At 44.4% G+C, this 18,614-nt stretch overlaps 1 protein-coding gene across 8 annotated transcripts in view; it reads right to left on the reverse strand.

Annotated features, from left to right (window-relative positions):
* Window positions 1-1,407: 1,407 nt before the first annotated feature.
* The window catches only part of NCMAP (non-compact myelin associated protein), a 30,828-nt gene continuing 13,621 nt past the window's right edge, over window positions 1,408-18,614 (reverse strand). For 3 of the 8 annotated variants that reach the window (XM_065576815.1, XM_065576816.1, XM_065576814.1), the window contains 3 exons: window positions 7,979-8,074; window positions 5,257-5,341; window positions 1,408-3,572 (listed from right to left, as the gene is read on the reverse strand). In XM_065576815.1, coding sequence (XP_065432887.1) covers window positions 3,431-3,572; window positions 5,257-5,341; window positions 7,979-8,063 — 312 coding nt within the window. In that variant the 5' untranslated portion in view covers window positions 8,064-8,074 and the 3' untranslated portion in view covers window positions 1,408-3,430. Of the gene's footprint in view, window positions 3,573-5,256; window positions 5,342-7,978; window positions 8,075-8,629; window positions 8,767-9,230; window positions 9,351-12,787; window positions 12,899-14,694; window positions 14,932-15,050; window positions 15,162-18,614 lie in introns of those variants that run through there. The other 5 variants (XM_065576817.1, XM_065576819.1, XM_065576820.1 and 2 more) reach the window with 5 other exon arrangements.

Consider the following 18,614-nt stretch of genomic DNA (forward strand, 5'->3'; position numbering starts at 1 on the left):
CAGTGCTCCGGCGGATCAAAGCAAGTTCGATATAACACGGTTTCACCTATAACGCGGTAAGATTTTTTGGCTCCTGAGAACAGCGTTATATTGGGGTAGAGGTGTAGTAATGTTATTGAAAAAGGAGTAAACAGTGTGATGGCAAAGTTTGCAGACAATACTAAATTACTCAAGATAGTTAAGTCCAAAGCAGACTGCAAAGAGTTAGAAAGGGATCTCACAAAACTGGGTGACAAAATGGTAGATGAAATTCAATGTTGATAAATGCAAAGTAATGGATATTGAAAAACATAATCCAAACTATACATTCAAAATGATGGGGTCTAAATTAGCTGTTACTGCTTAAGAAAAAGATCTTTGAATCATTGTGGATAGTTCTCTGCAAAACATCTGCTCAAAGTGCAGCAGCAATTAAAAAAGCCAATGTTAGGAACCATTAGGAAAGGGATAGATAAGACAGAACATATCATAGTGCCACAAAATAAATTCATGGTATACCCACATCTTGAATACCATGTGTAATTCTGGTTGCCCAATCTCAAAGAAAGATATATAAAAATTGGAAAAAGTACAGAGAAGGGCAACAAAAATGATTAGGGGTATGGAACAGCTTTCATGTGAGGAGAGATTAAAAAGACTGGGACTGTTCATCTTGGAAAAGAGACAACTGAGGGGAGATATGGTAGAAGTCTATAAAATCATCAATGGTGTGGAGAAAGTGAATAAGGAAGTATTATTTACCCCTTCACATCTCACACGAACCAGGGGTCAGCCAATGAAATTAATAGGCAGCAGGTTTAAAACAAACATAAAGCAGTACTTCTTCACCCAATGCGCAGGCAATCTGTGGAACTTGTTGCCAGAGGATGTTCTGAAGGCCAAAAGTATGACTGGGTTTAAAAAAGAATTAGAAAAGTTGATAGAGGATAGGTCCATCAATAGCTATTAGCCAAGATGGTCAGGGACGCAACCCCAATGCTCTGGGTGTCCCTAAACCTCTGACTGCTAGAAGCTGGGACTGGACAACAGTAGTTGGATCACTCAACGTGCCCTGTTCTGTTCTCTCCTCTGAAGCATCTGGTACAGGTCACCGTGGGAAGACAGGAGACTGGGCTAGATGAACAGTTCACACCTGTCCAAGCTCTCATTCCAGGCTGTCTGCAGACTCATCTCCCCGTCATTTACACCCAGTTCACATTTTTGAGGTGGCGTTTGCAAATGTAACAACTTACCTTTCTGAGCCCTGGCTCAGGGTAAAAAAATTCAACAGCTTTTGTTTGTGGAACAATCTACAACCTGATGCCTAATGTTTTTTCTGGTTGCATGTTTTAAACTGAAGCACCCAGGGGAGTCAGGTTGACTTGTGACAGTAGTGGAGGGGAGAATTACAAATGAGTTGCAGTGAGATTTAAATCATGGGCATTTATTTTAAAAATCTCAGGCTTTGCATTTTAAAAAAAAATCCTTTTCAAAATTGGTTCTTTGATCGGGTTAATTAGTTACACCCCTTTATAAGTGACAAAGTTTCCCAGGCAAAGCTGGCCTTATAGTATGTATAGAGCCACAAGTTGCCAAAACAAATCACTATCAGATCAGTGTGTCGTCCTCTCCTATCTCTGTGCCAGAAGGAGAAATCAAGATGGCCTGCCAGTTGCAAATTTTCTTAAGGCCCTCAGAAGGGTGGACCCCAAGTGGTCACTAGCTTTTTTTGTGCTTAAAGCCGGCTCTCAAGTTGCAGTGGGGGAGGTTTAGGTTGGATATTAGGAAAAACTGTTTCACTAGGAGGGTGGTGAAGCACTGGAATGGGTTACCTAGGGAGGTGGGGGAATCTTCTTCCTTAGAGGTTTTTAAGGTCAGGCTTGACAAAGCCCTGGCTGGGATGATTTAGTTGGGGATTGGTCCTGCTTTGAGCAGGGGGTTGGACTAGATGACCTCCTGAGGTCCCTTCCAACCCTGATATTCTATACATAAGTCTGTATTAACCCAAAACATTCTCTTTTAATACAACACCATGGATGTAATTTAAACCCACCAAACCAAGTGAATTCAGACCCAGAGATTAACACTGTAGTCAGTTCACTCTCTGTTGTGCCTGGGTATTCCAGTGTGTGGCTTGTGCTGCAACATCGAGGCTGGGCAAGTTGAAGGATGGGGTTGATGCTCTTTAGAACTCTATCATGTGCATCTCTATATAGGGGCTTTTGCACAAGGTGAATTATTAGATCAATAGGCTACACTGCCTTCTTCTGAACCATTGCTGTCTACTCTGTTAGCTAATGTTTAGGGACGCTTTAACATGTAGATCATGGACACAATAGGCCATAGAGAGTGTAACAATGCTGCTTTTGTGTGTGCACCCAGTGGGCCTGTGAAAAATCCTTGGGAAATTTTTGTTGAATTACTGCACACCCACAACAGTTACTCATGCAAAACCAAATAGCTTGTGGTTGCTTTTATAATTTATTTTTCTAAAAAAAAAAAAAAAAAAAAAGCCAAATCTACATTACGGATTGCAACATTTCAGTTGTTTTTTTAAACGTCTATCCTTAAAGAAAAGCAGCCCCACACACAAAATATCACTAGTTTTTCATTCTCTTCCTGTTTGAACCTCTTCTAATTTAAAAATAGAATTGATTTTTCCCCCCATCCCATCATTTGGAAAAAAAAATAAAAAAAATAAGTGTTCCCAAACTGAGAACCCAGCACAAATATGGCTGCTGAGTTAAAATCCCTGAAAAGAGGGATTCAGCTGGAAACTGACAAATTCTGTCAAGTTGCTAAAACACATCAAATCTTTTTTTTTTTTAAAAGCACATTACATTCATACCCTGTTTTATCTGAATCCATGTGTATGTATCTGATTGGGAATCAGAAAGGCCAGTGAAGTCTGAATACAGTTTTGTTACTTCACGTGTTATTCCTCATGCTTAAAATAAAAATAAAAAGATACAAGCATAACAAATCCAAGAATGAAGCATAGTTGTAGCCTTTACATCCAGATCTTTCATCTTCATCACTATTGATCACTGCAGGAGAGGAAAAGAGAGTCCACCAAACTGCTCATGACTGATCAAGGACACTAAATACAGGAGTGTGCATCTTTTGACCCATCTAAAGGGTATTTTTGCCATTTGTTGCCACTTAACTTCTACAGAGAAAATAAGACTCTTCATTTTCCTGTTGATATGATGCCATCACATTGTTAGATCGGCCATACAAAGGTGCTCAGCATTTTATTTTTTCCTTCTACTAAAAGAAAACGTGGCCAGTTACCCACATAATCCTTGGTTTCAACTCCACACGTAGTCACTGTACCAGTGCCAATTCTCCTCTGGTAAAGAGTCACAGGTCTATGTGAATAAAGAGTCTGGTTGTCATGTCTCATTCTTCAAGGAGAGTGATCTCTCATAGGTAGGGCCAACGTCCACAGTCATCTGTTCTGCATATGGATGTCCACTGGTATGATAGTTACTGTTGTGGGTTGATTAGCATTGGTACTGTTCTGACCGAATGTAGGTGGGGTCTTGACTTTGGTACTTGTGGGTTCCAGCTCTCGTTTTGCCCTCATGTGTCTGTAAAGAGAAATTAAAATTTCATCATCATTTCCTACTTGTCCGGGTGTGGGCTCTCCTATTCTAAGTCCTGTCTGGGGGAAAATGGCAAGAATCATGGTGCATTGAACATCAAGGGTGAAATCCTGGCCGCACTGAAGTCAATGGGAATTCCTGCCATTTTAGTCAGTGGAGCCAAGATTTCATCCCAAGATTTTAACTGAAACCCAGTGTTACTAATGGTTCATCAGTGTGGTGACGAGAGTTTTAGATTTACACCCTACTTCACTTTCCTCCACGAACATGCCAGAAGCAGCAGCTCTCTGTTGCCCCACTCTGCTAAATGCGGGCAATGAGTTCCAAAGAACAGGGGCCAACACCAAGAATCTTCTGCTGCCTGCTCCAAGAGTTAATCCTTGGGGACAGGCCGTGAGAGCATTACAGCTGGCTAACTGTAACGGGGGATGGGGAAGAGGAGGAAATGACCAGTACAGCAGGTTGAAAAAAAGAGTACATTGTTTTTTGAAAAATTTTCAAAGTTGTTACTGTCTTGCGGGGTATGAAATGGATCTTTTTTGTTTCTCTCCCCCCCCCCCCAAGTTTATTTTATTGCTGAATGAAAAAATTTGAATAAGCGTCATGAAAAATGAAAGTCAAGGTTTTGCAAAGATTTTACTTTTTGAAAAAGGCCATTTTTCAAATACATTTTTTACTTCCAAAAATTTCAGCCAGGACCCAGGTCATTTAGGGATTTATAGATAATTAGCACCTGAAAACAAACAGGAAGCCCATCTGCCCTGTCTAACATGTGGGCATCTGTAGCCTCCACTGAGACAAAAGGCAGCAGGCTTCTGTCACCACAGGTACAAAAAGAAAACTGAAGACACAAACTCCTTCAGGATTCATGAAGATAACCTGGTTCATTTAAGTTGCCTCATCTGGAAAGCAGCAGGTAACCAGAGGGCAGCATATGCCAGAAAATGGTAGACAAAACCTGGGGCTGGCATGCAAAAAGCCTCTGCCAGACTTGCATTCATTTATGCTTTTTGTATCTTGGAAAGCAATAATGTAAAAACAGACAAATCCAATTTGAATATCCTGCTTGGAGCAAAGTGAAACTGACCTGATTTCTGGTCAGTTTCAGTTTGCTGCTGTGGGACAGGCAGCACAGGTAGTGGAGCAGCAGGGGGCAGGAAGGGCCAGCAATCAGGATGAGAGGGAAAGGAAATGGAACTAGGAAGGAGGAGGACGGGGAAGTTACATTTCTGTTTCTTGTTGAATCTTTCATGAAAACTGCATCTAAAACAGTTTTTAAATACAGCAGAATAGCAGAAGGAGAGAGAGAGACATCAAGAGGCATATGCAAAAGGAATTTAAAATGTTTTGTTCTGAAGTTTGAGATATCAGAAAGCGTCGCAGAGGAGAAGGCAGGACAGCAAGGAAACCAGTGCTAGCAGAGTGGAAAGAACAGAAAAAGACAAGATCCTCAAGGTAGCAAGAGAGCATGATTATGATGTCTGAAATTTCAAGTGAACAATCAGGAATGTGTATTGTAATTTTAAGTCCTTGGAATTTCGGCAATTAAGTCCTTGAAATGGCCTGTGAGACAGCATAGACCTGAGAAATTCTAAGCACGTGGCAGTGATTTCGGTTTATCCTGTCTAACCTTAGCTACATAAAAGAAATTAGGAACAAAGCCATGTACCTGTTATACATTTTCAACATGAGCAGAACCACTGTGAATATAATAATCACTCCAACTACGATGGCAGCTACGATTGCTCCGGAACCTACGAGGGGGGCAAGAAAAAAGACTGAGCATGTTTTGTTTAAATAGCTTTTATTGTATTGCTTGAACAAGACTTTGCCCGCTTAATTTAAGTTACATGTTTAAAGAGAAAAAGATTTCCAAAACCTGTTTCCATTTTTATTTTTATTCTGGAAAAACAGTGATTTGAGGTGCAAACTCTGCAGGCAAAGGCTTAACTCCAAACACTGTGGCACCGAATTAGCGCTTAAGAATTAGAGAGTAAAACTGACTAAAATAAAACAAACTGACTGGTCTGTTTTCCTAATCTTTGCTGAAGGAAATACAATAAGTAAACAAACCCATTGAGAGACAGTCTGGTCCAGTGGGTGGGGATTCAGGAGACCTATGGCTCTGCCCAACCGGTTATATGACCCTGGGCAAGTCGCTTCCCTTCTCTGTGCCTCTGTGTTCCCTTCCACCCTTTGTCTGTTTCATCTTTTTGGGGCAGGAACTCTCCCTTAGTGTGGGTATGTCTACACTGCAGCTGGGAACGTGCTTCCCAGCTTGGGCAGATGTACAGGGCCGGCTTTAGGCCGATTCCCCGGAATTGGGCCCCGTGCCTAAGAGGGCCCCGCGCACTCACCCCGGCGGCAGTCATCTTCAGGGGCCCCACTCACCCTGGCCAGAGTGGCCGGCCGGAGCGTGGCAAGCCCTGCGGCCCCGCTCTCCTGGCCGGAGCGCCGGCTGGAGCGCGGCAAGCCCTGCGGCACTCCCTCCCCCAGCCGGCAATCTGTGTAGTAAGTGAAGCCTCTGATAAAGGCCCAGTATGAGGCCTGAACTAAAGAAATGGTCAAGACTTTGCTAACATAAAGCAAAGTTAAGCTGTGAGCCAAAGGCAGGACCTGCTCACAGAAGCTGACAAGGAAAGGGCTGATGCTGCAAAAAGAGACAGACCTAAAAGGTACTGGACACCAGATATCAGAACACTCCAATACTGGAACATTCCACAGATAACATGGAACAGGCCGACCCATCCCAATGCCGGGCAAAAGGGTAAAATGATGGATAGAGTTGTTTTGATCGAACCAACATGTACAAGGTAAGAGGCGGCACCTTACTCCGTAGAGGGGTTGTACCTTGCTGCGTAGAGGGGTTGCACCTCAATATGTCAGGAGTGATGTGTAACTTGTTTGTACCTGTCTATAAGAATGTATCCCTGGGGTGGTGTCTTTGTCCAGCCGAGGGGGCAGTGGAAAGTCCCGCCACTGACTGAGCTGAGTCCATTGCCAAGAGGCACTTTCTCGTAGTATGCCCAGTAGACTAAGTAATCTACGGGGAACTGCAATTGTGTCAGGGTTGCAATAAACCTGGCCGAGGTGCCTTCGTGCCTTACTAGACTCTGGTTATTGGGGGTTCTCTTCGGGTCTGCTGGGTCAGCTGTCTGCGCAGAGCTGGGGCAGCACACAGAGGGAACACACGCACGCAGCCGAGTGATATCAACAAAGGAGAAAGCAGAGCACCACACCGGTAGCATCTGACAACAATCTGAAGTGCCGCCCCAGGAATCGGGCCCTGCACTTGCTAAAGCCGGCCCTGCAGATGGATACACAATAGCTCCACTTCTGCTAGCATGCTAAAAATGGCAGTGTAGCTGAGAGTAGCAGCTCAAGCTAACCACCCAGGTGTTCCAGGTGGGTTTGTACTCAGGCGGCTAACCTGAGCTGCTACCCGTACTATCCCTGGCCACTCTGCTATTTTTAGCAATAGCTGGGGCAGAGCTAGTGCGTCTATCTGAGCTGGGACGCCTACTCCCAGCTGCAGTGTAGACACACCCCAAGAATCTGTGATGCCCAGCACAATGAGGCTATGATCTCTGCTGGGCCCTCTAGGTGCTCCCAATAAACAACTACTCACTGTGCATAAAGTTAAGCACATACCTACGTATAATATAATAATAATAATAATAATAATTAATGGAGATATCCCATCTCCTAGAACTGGAAGGGACCTTGAAGGTCATTGAGTCCAGCCCCCTGCCTTCACTAGCAGGACCAAGTACTGCTTTTGCCCCAGATCCCCAAGTGGCCCCCTCAAGGATTGAACTCACAACCCTGGGTTTAGCAGGCCAATGCTCAAACCACTGAGCTATGCCTCCCCCCCAAGGTGCTTACATATCCTATGTATGCTCTATGTATCCTATGTTTTTCATTACAATCTTTATACTAGAGGGCACGTTACTAGACTTTGTGCCTGGGCTAGTAAATTCTGCAAAACTAGCAAATGATGTCGAGTAAACTAGATTAATAAAAACAATTAATAAAAAAATAAGTTATCAGTAACAGAAGACTTTTGTCCTTACTTCAGGTAGTCAGTGTCTATTTAATAGCTGAAAGAATCAAAACACACATCAAAAACTCGTACAATTGCATTTAAACAGGACCTTCAAGACTGACACTTTTTTAAAATAAGCTCACTAAAATCCATTTTATTCTATTTAATTTTGATTATCTTTAGGAGGATGAATTTTCAAAGCGTGATGTGGCAGTTTTGTATAAGTCCCTTGTGTAACAATGTTTGCACATGGGAATGTTTTCGGACATCTTTTCAAAATCTTCCCCAGACACATGGCATTTAAAATGCAACTCAAATATATCCATTGTCACAATATTTTTCTTACTCTGATAAAGAATTTCTTCTTGAGACTTTGTGGTCACATTTGTTGGAGACAGGGTATTATTTCCCAGTGGTGCAGCTGTCGTCATCTTGATTCCAGCTAGACAAAGAAAGAAGAATGATTTTAAAACAAACAAAACACTGAAATAGCTACTGTCAGCACCCATTTGAGATAACTGGACCATCAGATATTTGGGTCTTAACCAAGAGCCAGATTGTAATCACCTTACACCATGAATAGTTCTGTTGAAATGAATAAACCACTTGCAGAGTAAAGTCCTGTACCATGGATGGAATTCTGGCCCCACTGATGCCACGGGGAGTTTTGCCATGGACTTCAAGGTACCATGATTTCACCCAGTGTGAGTAAGGATACTCTTCTGGCCCCAAGTAAGCTATTCACCTTAAAATGTACAGTGTTCAGCACTGCTGACACATGGAATAAAGTAAGCAAATTCCATGCACGCCAAAGATGCATTTTTACCATTACACAGTACTAAGTTTCAGAGGAGAAATCATGGCATAAACTGGAAACAAGTGGCAACAGGCAACCACACTACAAAGACAGTGAGTTTCAAAGTCCACATTGCAGTTTGGCCTGGAACTCCTGATATTTGGAATAGCAAAAGAACCTTGGCACAGTGACAATTCTGACCTTGAAAGTGGAAAACACAGGAGGGTTCTCTATTAGCACGAACAATTGTATTCTGCAGTACTTGTCCAAACCACTGCTGCCTGAAATAGTGACACTGCAATCTTTGGGGCTTTGTTTTGAATATGAAGGGAGAACAACTGGAAAAGAATAGAAGATTCTCATATATGCCATACACAGTTGCATTACATTCCTCATTGATTTGCACCAATGACTGGGAGACTCAGGGCAGGTCTACACTATGGGGTTAGTCAACCTAAGTTACACAACTCCAGCTATGTTATTCACGTAACTGGAGTCGACGTACCTTAGGTCGACTTATTGTGGTGTCTACACCGCGCTGGGTCAATGGGAGAAACTCTCCCGTCGACTTACCTTATGCTTTTTGTTCTGGTGGGGTACAAGAGTCGGCGGGAGAGCAATCTGCGGTCGATTTAGCGGGTCTTCACTAGACCCGTTAAATCAACCCCCCATGGATCGATCACCGCATGTCGATCCTCCCGGTAAGTGGAAACAAATCCTCAGTCAGGGATACTAAATTTCGTGATTCAGTAAACGAACAAAGAGACTATTTTTAAACAGGCTACCGCTTCCGCAAACTTACTTTGACAATTGTGTCGGTTTTGATTATTTGTGATAAATCTCTGTAGTAAGTGTTCAGTAATGTCAATGAAACCTTAGGAGACTTCACCCCACTAAATCTTTGCTGACAAGTGAGGTAAGGCTGGCAGGAGAGATTTGGAAGAATGATTAGGTTTGGGGTTGGCAGATAGGAGAATGCATGAGATTCTACAGCACGTATCTATGATAATAAGTAAAATACTTTGCACTCTCTTTCTTTTAGAGTTCTCTGAGGAGAGGGGAAGAAAAAAAATCTTTATGCCAAAGGAAGATTTAAATCTTCAAATTACTTTCTTCATCCGAAGTGGAAAAAAACCCATTACTGTAATTAAATCACATTGCAGTCAATTATGATCCCACAGATGGCACGTACTGCAACAGGGCCATAATGGCAAAGTGAAATGAAGCATGCAATCCAGCCCACTCTTACTAATATGTCTGAAGAGGGACAGGACATGTTTGTGACTGGATCGATTGTGAGAGTTTAGTTTGTTTCTTCTTTCTACTCCATTTGGTAGCATTCTCAGGGAAAACATACAATCCGTACATGTTAATATAGGAAACACTTTATAAACCAGTCAGCATTCTGTGTGTTACTAGTAACCTTAGCCATTAAAATAATCTTTCAACAGTGGAAGGATCCAAACACCTTCATAGAGACCACAACATTTATTTCAACTCTTTGATTTAAAGCTATAATGCCCTCCAACCTATCGAGATTAAATCATTCCTCAACTCTTGATGGTCTGGCTGAATCTCGTCTGTACCGATCAGGATTGTGCCTTACTCGTTTTCTTACGCTCCACTGGGATATTGTACACTTTATGGGCAAGTTATTGGTATCTGTTTGCTTCATGTCATGTAAAATTAAAGCTAACCCAGAGCCCAATATAGGGCTTTTTTTAAATGGAGAGAAACCAACTGGTGAGATGGGGTAAAAAATTATAAGTTGCACAGCTTTACCACACACTCAACCAACCAGCTACTGAGGCTCCTTGAAGATCTCTCCCCCTTCCACACTATCCTCAAGAAGCTTAATTGAAGCAGAATTTACCAAAGAAACGGAAAACACCAGGTGCAGTTTCTGGGAAGAGACGCGGGGTCATGACTCGAATCGCCTTTGCTGTGGCCGGGTTCCATCTCTCAGGAAAAAATTGGGACATGATTAAGTCTCCACTTATGAGGCCAGGAGGCTCCAGTTCACTGACATTTTTGCCATGACAACAACCCTTTATACTGCTACCGCACCTTCCATCTGTGGGGCTTGATCGCATCATTGCAAAACCATAGATCCACTTCTGTCTCCATACTTACCTCCTGAAAGCAGAGGTCAGGTTTGCCATCGTTAACAGAGCAGGAGGCTGTACTGCCTGCTGCGTTTGTGGTCCGCAATGGCACCAAGCGGAACACAAATCCCCGAACCTGGGTCTTGGCGGGAGCAGAAAGGCTCTTCCTGCCGTTGAAGGAAGAGGAGTGAAAAGGGCAGAGCTGCAACGGTAAAGGTGGCTGGGCAGCAGGGTTAGAGAGACTGTTAACACATGGTCATTGTTCTGTGAGTGCATCGAGAACATACTGTACCAGCACAGTATGTAGTTGACAAGTTGTCTCTGGGTGCCAGGAGCTAGGGAGCCCACTATCACCATGGGAACCTACAGGGCATGTATGCTTCCTGGCACACAGCTGACTGTGGGTCTCCTAGTCTGCTATCCCAGCGATGCATTGGGCCAGGAGAAGGCAATGAAGAACAACGGCAGTACCCTGGATTGCATATATCGACCGTGCAGACAAAGGCTGCTGTTTTCATCTATGATAGAAATAGGTATCAATCATTTCCTGCAAATAGACCATGTCTTTGATGGATAACTTTCTATGTATGCTATATTTTGGTGGGGGGGGGGAGGAGATTTGTATTAATACTGCATTGAGCTGGCATCCATGTGTGTGTTACACCCCTTTCTGCTTAATGGAATCAGAATAGCTAAACTTTGTAGCATATGCCCTATACTGCTAGCAGCTAATAGTGATTCTGCTTTAGTCGTTGAGTAGTAAGAACCTGGACCAAGATTATGAAAACTGGAGCCTAGAGTTAGGCTCCCAAGTAAGTGATCTTTAAAAGTATGGAGCACCGGGATTCTCAGCCCTTTTGAAAATTAGGCCACTTGAGAGCCTAAATACAGATTTAGGAGCCTAACTTTAGGCACATAAGGTGAAATCCTGGCCCCAATAAAGTTAAAGGCAAAACTCCCAGTGACTGCAACGCGGCCACAATGTCACTCTGATTTTTGAAAACCTTGGCCCTTGGTTGGTGGAGCGGGAGGATCTGAGTTCTGTCCCTATTAAGTGCTAATTGGCCAGTATGTGCACCACAGCGAGAGCTCATAGTCATGGATTTGTTACAATAGTAAAGAGTTCTATTAATAGGTTTTTTAATACATTGAGAATGGGAATTCAGAAAGTTACTGGCAGAGGGGAAGTGGGCGGCTGTTTTTTCCAATGTTTGCCCCAGCGCGAAACGTTAGAATCGCAAGGTTGTTTCAGTCAAATGGTTCAACTCTCTTTGGTTTGAAAAAAAATTTTTTTTTGAAAATAACTCTGTCCCAGAATCCACAACTGGGTCATTCTGCTCTGACTGAATGGTTCCTTTGTGTAACCAAGGCCAAGTTACTTTTGTAACATGATGATTTAGTCTGGTCATAGATCTTTTCACCCTGAAAGAAGGATTTTGGACCAAAAGCTCCAGTCCTCGACCATGGAGTTTTGCAGAGAATTTGCAACTCCTTCTGAGAAAACCTGACAGCTCAGTGTCAAAACGATATTGTAGCTTCTCCACAAAGCTGCATTTTTCATCACCCACTGCTCCCCATTTCCATTTCAATTAAAGCTGTTGCTTAGCACTATGTGCCTGTTTAATGAGAAACATGTAAAAGGCATCTCAGGCATTTGCTTTGCTCTCATTTCGAGATGACAGCAGGGAGAGCATGATGGGAGTCAGGCATTACAGCTGGGGGGAAGCTGAGCAAATATTTCTTTAAGGGCCCGACTCAGGAAAAGTCATGCCCAGCTTTCACCAACTAGCAGGCTGTTCATGACTACGGAAACACACCCTCCAGGGCCTTCAGAGTGCAGACCGGATGGGTAATCTTCTTGGACTGTGCGCTAAGAATGCCAAACGATGGCCGATGAGAGAGGGTTGGACATTTCGGAGGATTGGTAACAGGATATTGCATCTGTCAGTTCTTGGTCACTAGTTCAAATCCATACCAGTAACTTACCAACTGGCCACTCAATCTGCCTAGAGTAAATAGAGGGCTGCTGGCATACAGGCATTTATGGGGCCAAATTCATCTGCGGTCTAAGCAAGTGACACCCCATTGGAGTCAAGTGGGACGTGCTTGTGTACAACAGGGATGAATTTTGTCTACAGGCCACGGCTGGCTTTTAAACAATCATACCAAGGACTCCATGTGAAAATAAAGTTATGTCATCACTTCGTTTCCATATTGCTACCATAAACCTGCTGAACATACAGGTTGTAAATACCTGTTAGAGAGAGACAGTATTCTGAGCATAGGAGTGGCAGCAAGGAACTCTGGAGGGCTAATCCCGGTCTGCCACAGTGCCTTGGAGAAACTTCTCTGCTTAGTTTCTCACCTGTGAAACAAGGAAGAGTTCTACTGATTTGCCCAATTGGGTGTCATCCATCCAGTCCCAACTTCTAGCAGTCAGAGGTTTAGGGACACCCAGAGCGTGGGGCTGCATCCCTGACCATTCTTGGCTATTAGCCATTGATTTCTAGACCACACTGGCCCATAATATATGATCTAAACACCACTGAATTGAACGGGAATCTTTCCATCGACTTGGGTGGACTTTGGATCAGGTCCTAATTTGTCTATAAAGTGCTTTGAAGATGAATAGCCCTGGGTAGATGCTATGTAACAGGCGTACTATGGTTTGCACTATTATCAACATTCATTTTAAATGGTCCCTCCACTAAACACACAGCACTGTACCTCATTCTGTACACGCACATCTGCCTGGGTTCCTGAGAGCTGCTAATTTATGTGTAATTCTACAGATAAAAGGGACCACAGATTGTGGAAATACTTCCAGATGTTCATTAGATGGATGCAAACATAACCAGCAGAGCGAAGCCCCTGGAATGTTTCCATTTAAATCACCTTTGCAGATACAGTACATCGGTTGTTTTGGCAACTGACTGCAATCCATCCATTTATAAAACCTTCCCTGTTCCCCTCAGTCCCAGCATTGCAAGCTGAACGGACATGCTCATTTACAACAACATCAGGGTTGGAGCTACTGCTACTGCCTGAAACACCTGGTGAGGATAGAAGAGGGCGGTGGGGAAACATATAGGGTTTGTTTGCATGCTTCCATAAGAGCTTACGTTCGAGAGCTGACTTCCTGCGCTGGAAAGGCAGGTGCTGCTCGGGAAGAGATGCAGACTTCAGCACTTAGCAATCCAGAAAAAAGGGTGTCATTATGTCAGACACTAATAATGGAAAGGTTCAAGAGTGCCTATTGGCTCCAGTCCCTATTTAAAATGCTGGGTTATAGCCAGACGTTCAGCTGGATATTAAATCAGCCATTGTATCTGTATTTAGGGTGACCAGATGTCCCGATTTTATAGGGACAGTCCTGATATTTGGGGCTTAGTCTTATATAGCTGCCAATTACCCCCCACCCCCTGTCCTGATTTTTCACACTTGCTATCTGGTCACACTATCTGTATTACTTGCAATAACAGTTATACTTCTGTAGCAGCTGCAGGTCTGGGGGTCTCAAAGTACAATGAATTAATCTTTCCAGCTCCACTGGATGGTTGTTAATCGCCTCTTTTAACATGTGGGGAAACCTGAAGCTGAGAATTAGTGACCTGCCCTCCTCAGTTGTACTCTGGTCACTGGCAGGGTTGGGAAGAACATGAGAAGTGCCGACATCCAGATTGGCTACTCTGGAGCTTCCCCTGCTCCCACTGATGGCAACGGGGCAAGATCAAGCACTTAAGAATGGCCATACTGGGTCAAACCAATGGTCCACCTGGCCCAGTATCCTGTCTCTGACAGTAACTGGTGCCAGGTGCTTCAGAAGGAGTGAACAGAACAGGGCTATTGACCGAGTGAGCTACCCAGTCATCCAGTCCCTGCTTCTGGCAGGCAGAAGTTTAGGGACACCCAGAGCGTGGGGCTCGTCCCTGACCATCAAACCAATGGGAGGGTTGGTGTTTTTCACTTCCATAGGCCCATTGAAAGCCCCAGCCCTGCACACTCATTTGTTCCTGTCTGATGGCTGTTAGGCAGCCAATGAGAAAGGAGTTCAGAAAGTCTCAGTCCAATTCCCTATAGAAAGGTGCCCATGTCATGCTTGACCCTCCACCAGAGAGGCCAAGGACTCAACTGGCCGTAGAAACCAAACTACCCTCTCACCTCTAGGTCAGGGCTAAGGCTCACACTGTGGCTCTAAGTGTTTGGTGGATAAGCAGGCGTCTTGTCTCCATCAACCCACTACCTCTCAGAAGCAGCCGCATTCCCTGGCATGCAGCGCTGACGTTCAGCGTTACTGGCTAAGGCGCCCTCCCCTTGGTTACAGGTTTTATCGTCTTTGAGGGAATCAATCAAGTGTTTGTGGCAAGATCCCACAACGCATTGGGGGGAAAGAGGTTTCTAAAAAAAAAGACATCACAAAATCCATTTTTCTTCCCCCATAAGCTGACAGGCCATCCAACCTCAACCCAAACGGGCTCTACAGCCTGTTCCGTCATGCACCCCCTGGGACAACTTACAACAACGAATCCCACCACAACAGCTGGGCCCGCTGCCTAAGTCTTAAGGCAAAATAAAACCACGATGTCCTTCAGTGAAATAATGCGCCTGAATTTACCTTGGGAGGATCTCTGGGGAGAAGAGAGAGAGAAAAAGAAAAAAAATAAATCTAGGCTCAGATTAGCCTGCAGGAGCTATTGCATAAATGTGGCTTCAGGCAAACAATACAACTGTGTACTAAGTGCCCTGATGTCAGACCAGCGCCTTTACATAAGCATTAGAGTCTCTCAGGCTCTGGCATGAAGCCCTCCAGGTTTAGCCGTTGTTAAACACACATTAAGGAGCACTTCATTTCCTTCCTAAGGCTGAGTGATAATCGCATTAAACTACAGGTGGTTTCTGCATCCAGCAACAGCAGCAGCATTAAAAAAAAAAACACCCACCTGCACAGCCTGAAGACAAGAGCAGCAAAGCACTGAAAGCCCTCAGCTCCTATTTGTTCAATCACCCTGTAGCCTCTGACCCTAGTTCTGCTGTATGAGCCCACAGCCAGGGCTTGACTATCCCCTTTCTTGGTTTAAATCATTATTATGGACGGGATTTTCAAAAGGAGCCCAGCACCCAAATTTCATGGAGAGCTGGGCCCCCAATTCCCTTACGTTCTCTTGAAAATCCAAGTCCTCAGTGGTCATATTTGAAATAAGTGAGGGCGCTCCTCTGAAATCCACCTAGTGCTTTTCTAATGCCTGCCTCACTGTAGTTGCTAGACACTACATGCAGTGGTTCTCAAACCTTTTTTTTTTCCTGCGGACCACTTGAAAATTGCTGAGGGTCTCGGCGGACCACTCAATGATCTTTCCAAATGTTGTTTGTGCCGTTAGCTATCTATTGTAAAGCGCTTTGGATAAATGTACTATATATAAACAAAACCATGTAATAATAAACAACTTTTTTTGTTCTACAAATAAAAGCACACAACTCCTATTTTAATATTTTAGAGGGAACTATCCGCAGACCACCTGAATGGAGCTCGCGGACCATTGGTGGTCCGTGGACCAGTTTGAGAACCGCTGCACTACAGATATGGTTAAGAGAGACATCGATTCCATCTGATCACGCACCAAGCTCTTGCTCCTCCTCATTTAGAGCTACTTTCTAAGGAGTTCGAATCGGGCAGGTTGCCCTCTAAAGGATTGCCTAAGAGAAAAGGAGTGATGGTAAAAGACAAAGGAATATGGGTGGGAGCAGGGGTGTATTGACACAAAGACTGAAGTGCTGCCCAGGAACCCACTCTAATCTCCCACTCACAAGATCCACAGCATTAAGGGCCTGATCCAAAGAAACCAGCTGCATTCTGGGATGGGCAATTCCCAGGAGGCTGTATGGTAGATGGAGGTTGTCATGGGAAAGGCCCAGTTTGGGCATCATGCATCCAGTCTGCAGAGGTGCCGAGTGCCCTCAACTCTCCTTGGAGTCTATGGGAACCTCACTGTTAAAAAAAACCCATCAGGCCACAGGTTGTCTAAAGCTGGGCTCCCAAAACAAGGAGGCATCCAAAAGAAAAGGCCACTTCTGAAAACTTGGGCTCAATTGACTTGCCCAAGGCCACTGAAGGAGTCTATGTCCTAACCAGGATTGGAATGCAGGATTCCTGGTTCCCCGCGTCTGTCTAAAGCACTGAACCACACACTCTGCCCCTTCCTCCCTGTGTGAATACGTGCTCTTTATTCTTAATCTGTATGACAGTAGCACCCGGAAGGCCCAGCTGAGATCAGGGCCCCATTGCGCCAGGCCCTGTACATACACACAGTAAGAGAGAGTCCCTGCCTTGAAGAGTTTACAGGCTAAATAGACAAGACAGAAAGGATGGGAGAATGGAAGCATCATCCCCATTTGACAGGTGGGAACCGAGGCAGAGCTGCCTGGCCACGTCTTCGCCAGCAACAGTAGGGATGGGGAGTCGCTTGCGGAGACGGGGAGCCGCCCGAGGTGCTAGAAGAGGTGCTAGGTGAAGAAGAAAGAGGTTCTTTCTAGCTGTTGGCACTGCAGGTCTCTGTAATGAAATGGGTCCCTACCTAATTAACCAGTTTTACCCACTGTCTCATGTTGGTAGACTATGTAGAACAGGGCTTTCTCAGTGGGAGCACCAGGAGGCACTGAACCTGATGGGAGCATAATCCCAGACACACAGGGTTAGAACGCCCACTGCCCCATCCCTTCAGGGTAGTAGCCATGCGCCTCACCCCCTGCATCTGACCTATGGGCAGGCCATGACCTTGTGCCAAAAGAGGCCCAGCAAGGCCCCACTGTCAGCAGAGCATGGAGTGTGGGAAAGTGGAGCAGGAACTGCATTGTGGTAGGATGGTCTTGGTGAAGGTGCTTGTTGGTCCCTGAGAGACCAGATTTCTATTCTTGTCTCTGCCTCTGCCACTGATTTCCTGTGTGACCTTGGGCAAGGCCTCAGTTCCCCAGCCGTCACACAGGGATAACAACAACAACCCGTTGTGCAGTTATGAGGGCCATAGAGAAATATTCGGAAAGGGAATGAAAGTCTGATGCTAAAAAGAGATTCAAAGGGGTGGGGGGAACGAGCATTACTCTCCCCACACTCTCACACAACTGATCATCCATGCACGGCCCAGGTGCAATCTGGCCCATAGTTTTTATTAGTGAACTGCTACCGGTGTACAGCTCACAGAACTTTGATTTTCTATAAAAAGTTATTTTTAAAAAGTATTCATAATTCAAAAGCATTTCCTCCATATTGAATAAGTGTAAAACAGATTCTCTCAATTGCAAGCCCAATAAAATGCAGCTGGGGGACCCTTTTATTTCATATGATGTTTTGATACCAACCAAACCCACACATAGCTATAGCAGGCGTTCATCTATTGATCTATCTACCTACATATCCACACAACAATTGACTACACATGGGATACATTTCTGAGTGCCATCAACTTCAGTTGATGTTAGTTAGCCCAGTCCTGAAAGGTCCTGAGGATCTTGAACTAATACTGCAGTCAATGGCTGTTGAGGGCCCTCAGAAGCTCATAGCAGTTGCTCAGGGTTTCATTCTCTTTCCAAACATCTCCCTCGGTACTTACATGGAACTCAGTAACATAGCATTTGAGTGCATCATAAACAATGAATTTAGCCTCATGCAACCTTTGTGAGGTCTCCCTATACTAGCTGCGGTGGCGAAGTACATTAAAAAACCCTAAAGTGAGTTGAATTTATTATTATTAATTATTATTATTAGCAGCTAGCTAGGTTACTGGGTTTTTTTCAGTGTGGAAAATTGTGCGCGCTATTTTACGGGTTGAATGACCCGCCAATGCCCGTCACTAAGTCTGGTAATTTTGTCAAGTGTCCGTCGCGCAACACGGTGGTGCTGACCCCTGGCTGGAAATCGAACCCAGATCTCCTGAGTTCGAGATCACCCTACAAAGTTCACACCGCTCAAATACTTCTCCTGGGCCAAAGGAGACTTCCACTGCCGAGATCAACTGTTCAAGGTGTCAGTTTAGGCTGAGCTCAAACGCCTCTGGCTCAAAGATGATTTTACAGAAGAACTACAAGGT

Source organism: Chrysemys picta, chromosome 23, assembly GCF_011386835.1.
Source record: "Chrysemys picta bellii isolate R12L10 chromosome 23, ASM1138683v2, whole genome shotgun sequence".
Lineage (NCBI taxonomy): Eukaryota > Metazoa > Chordata > Testudines > Emydidae > Chrysemys > Chrysemys picta.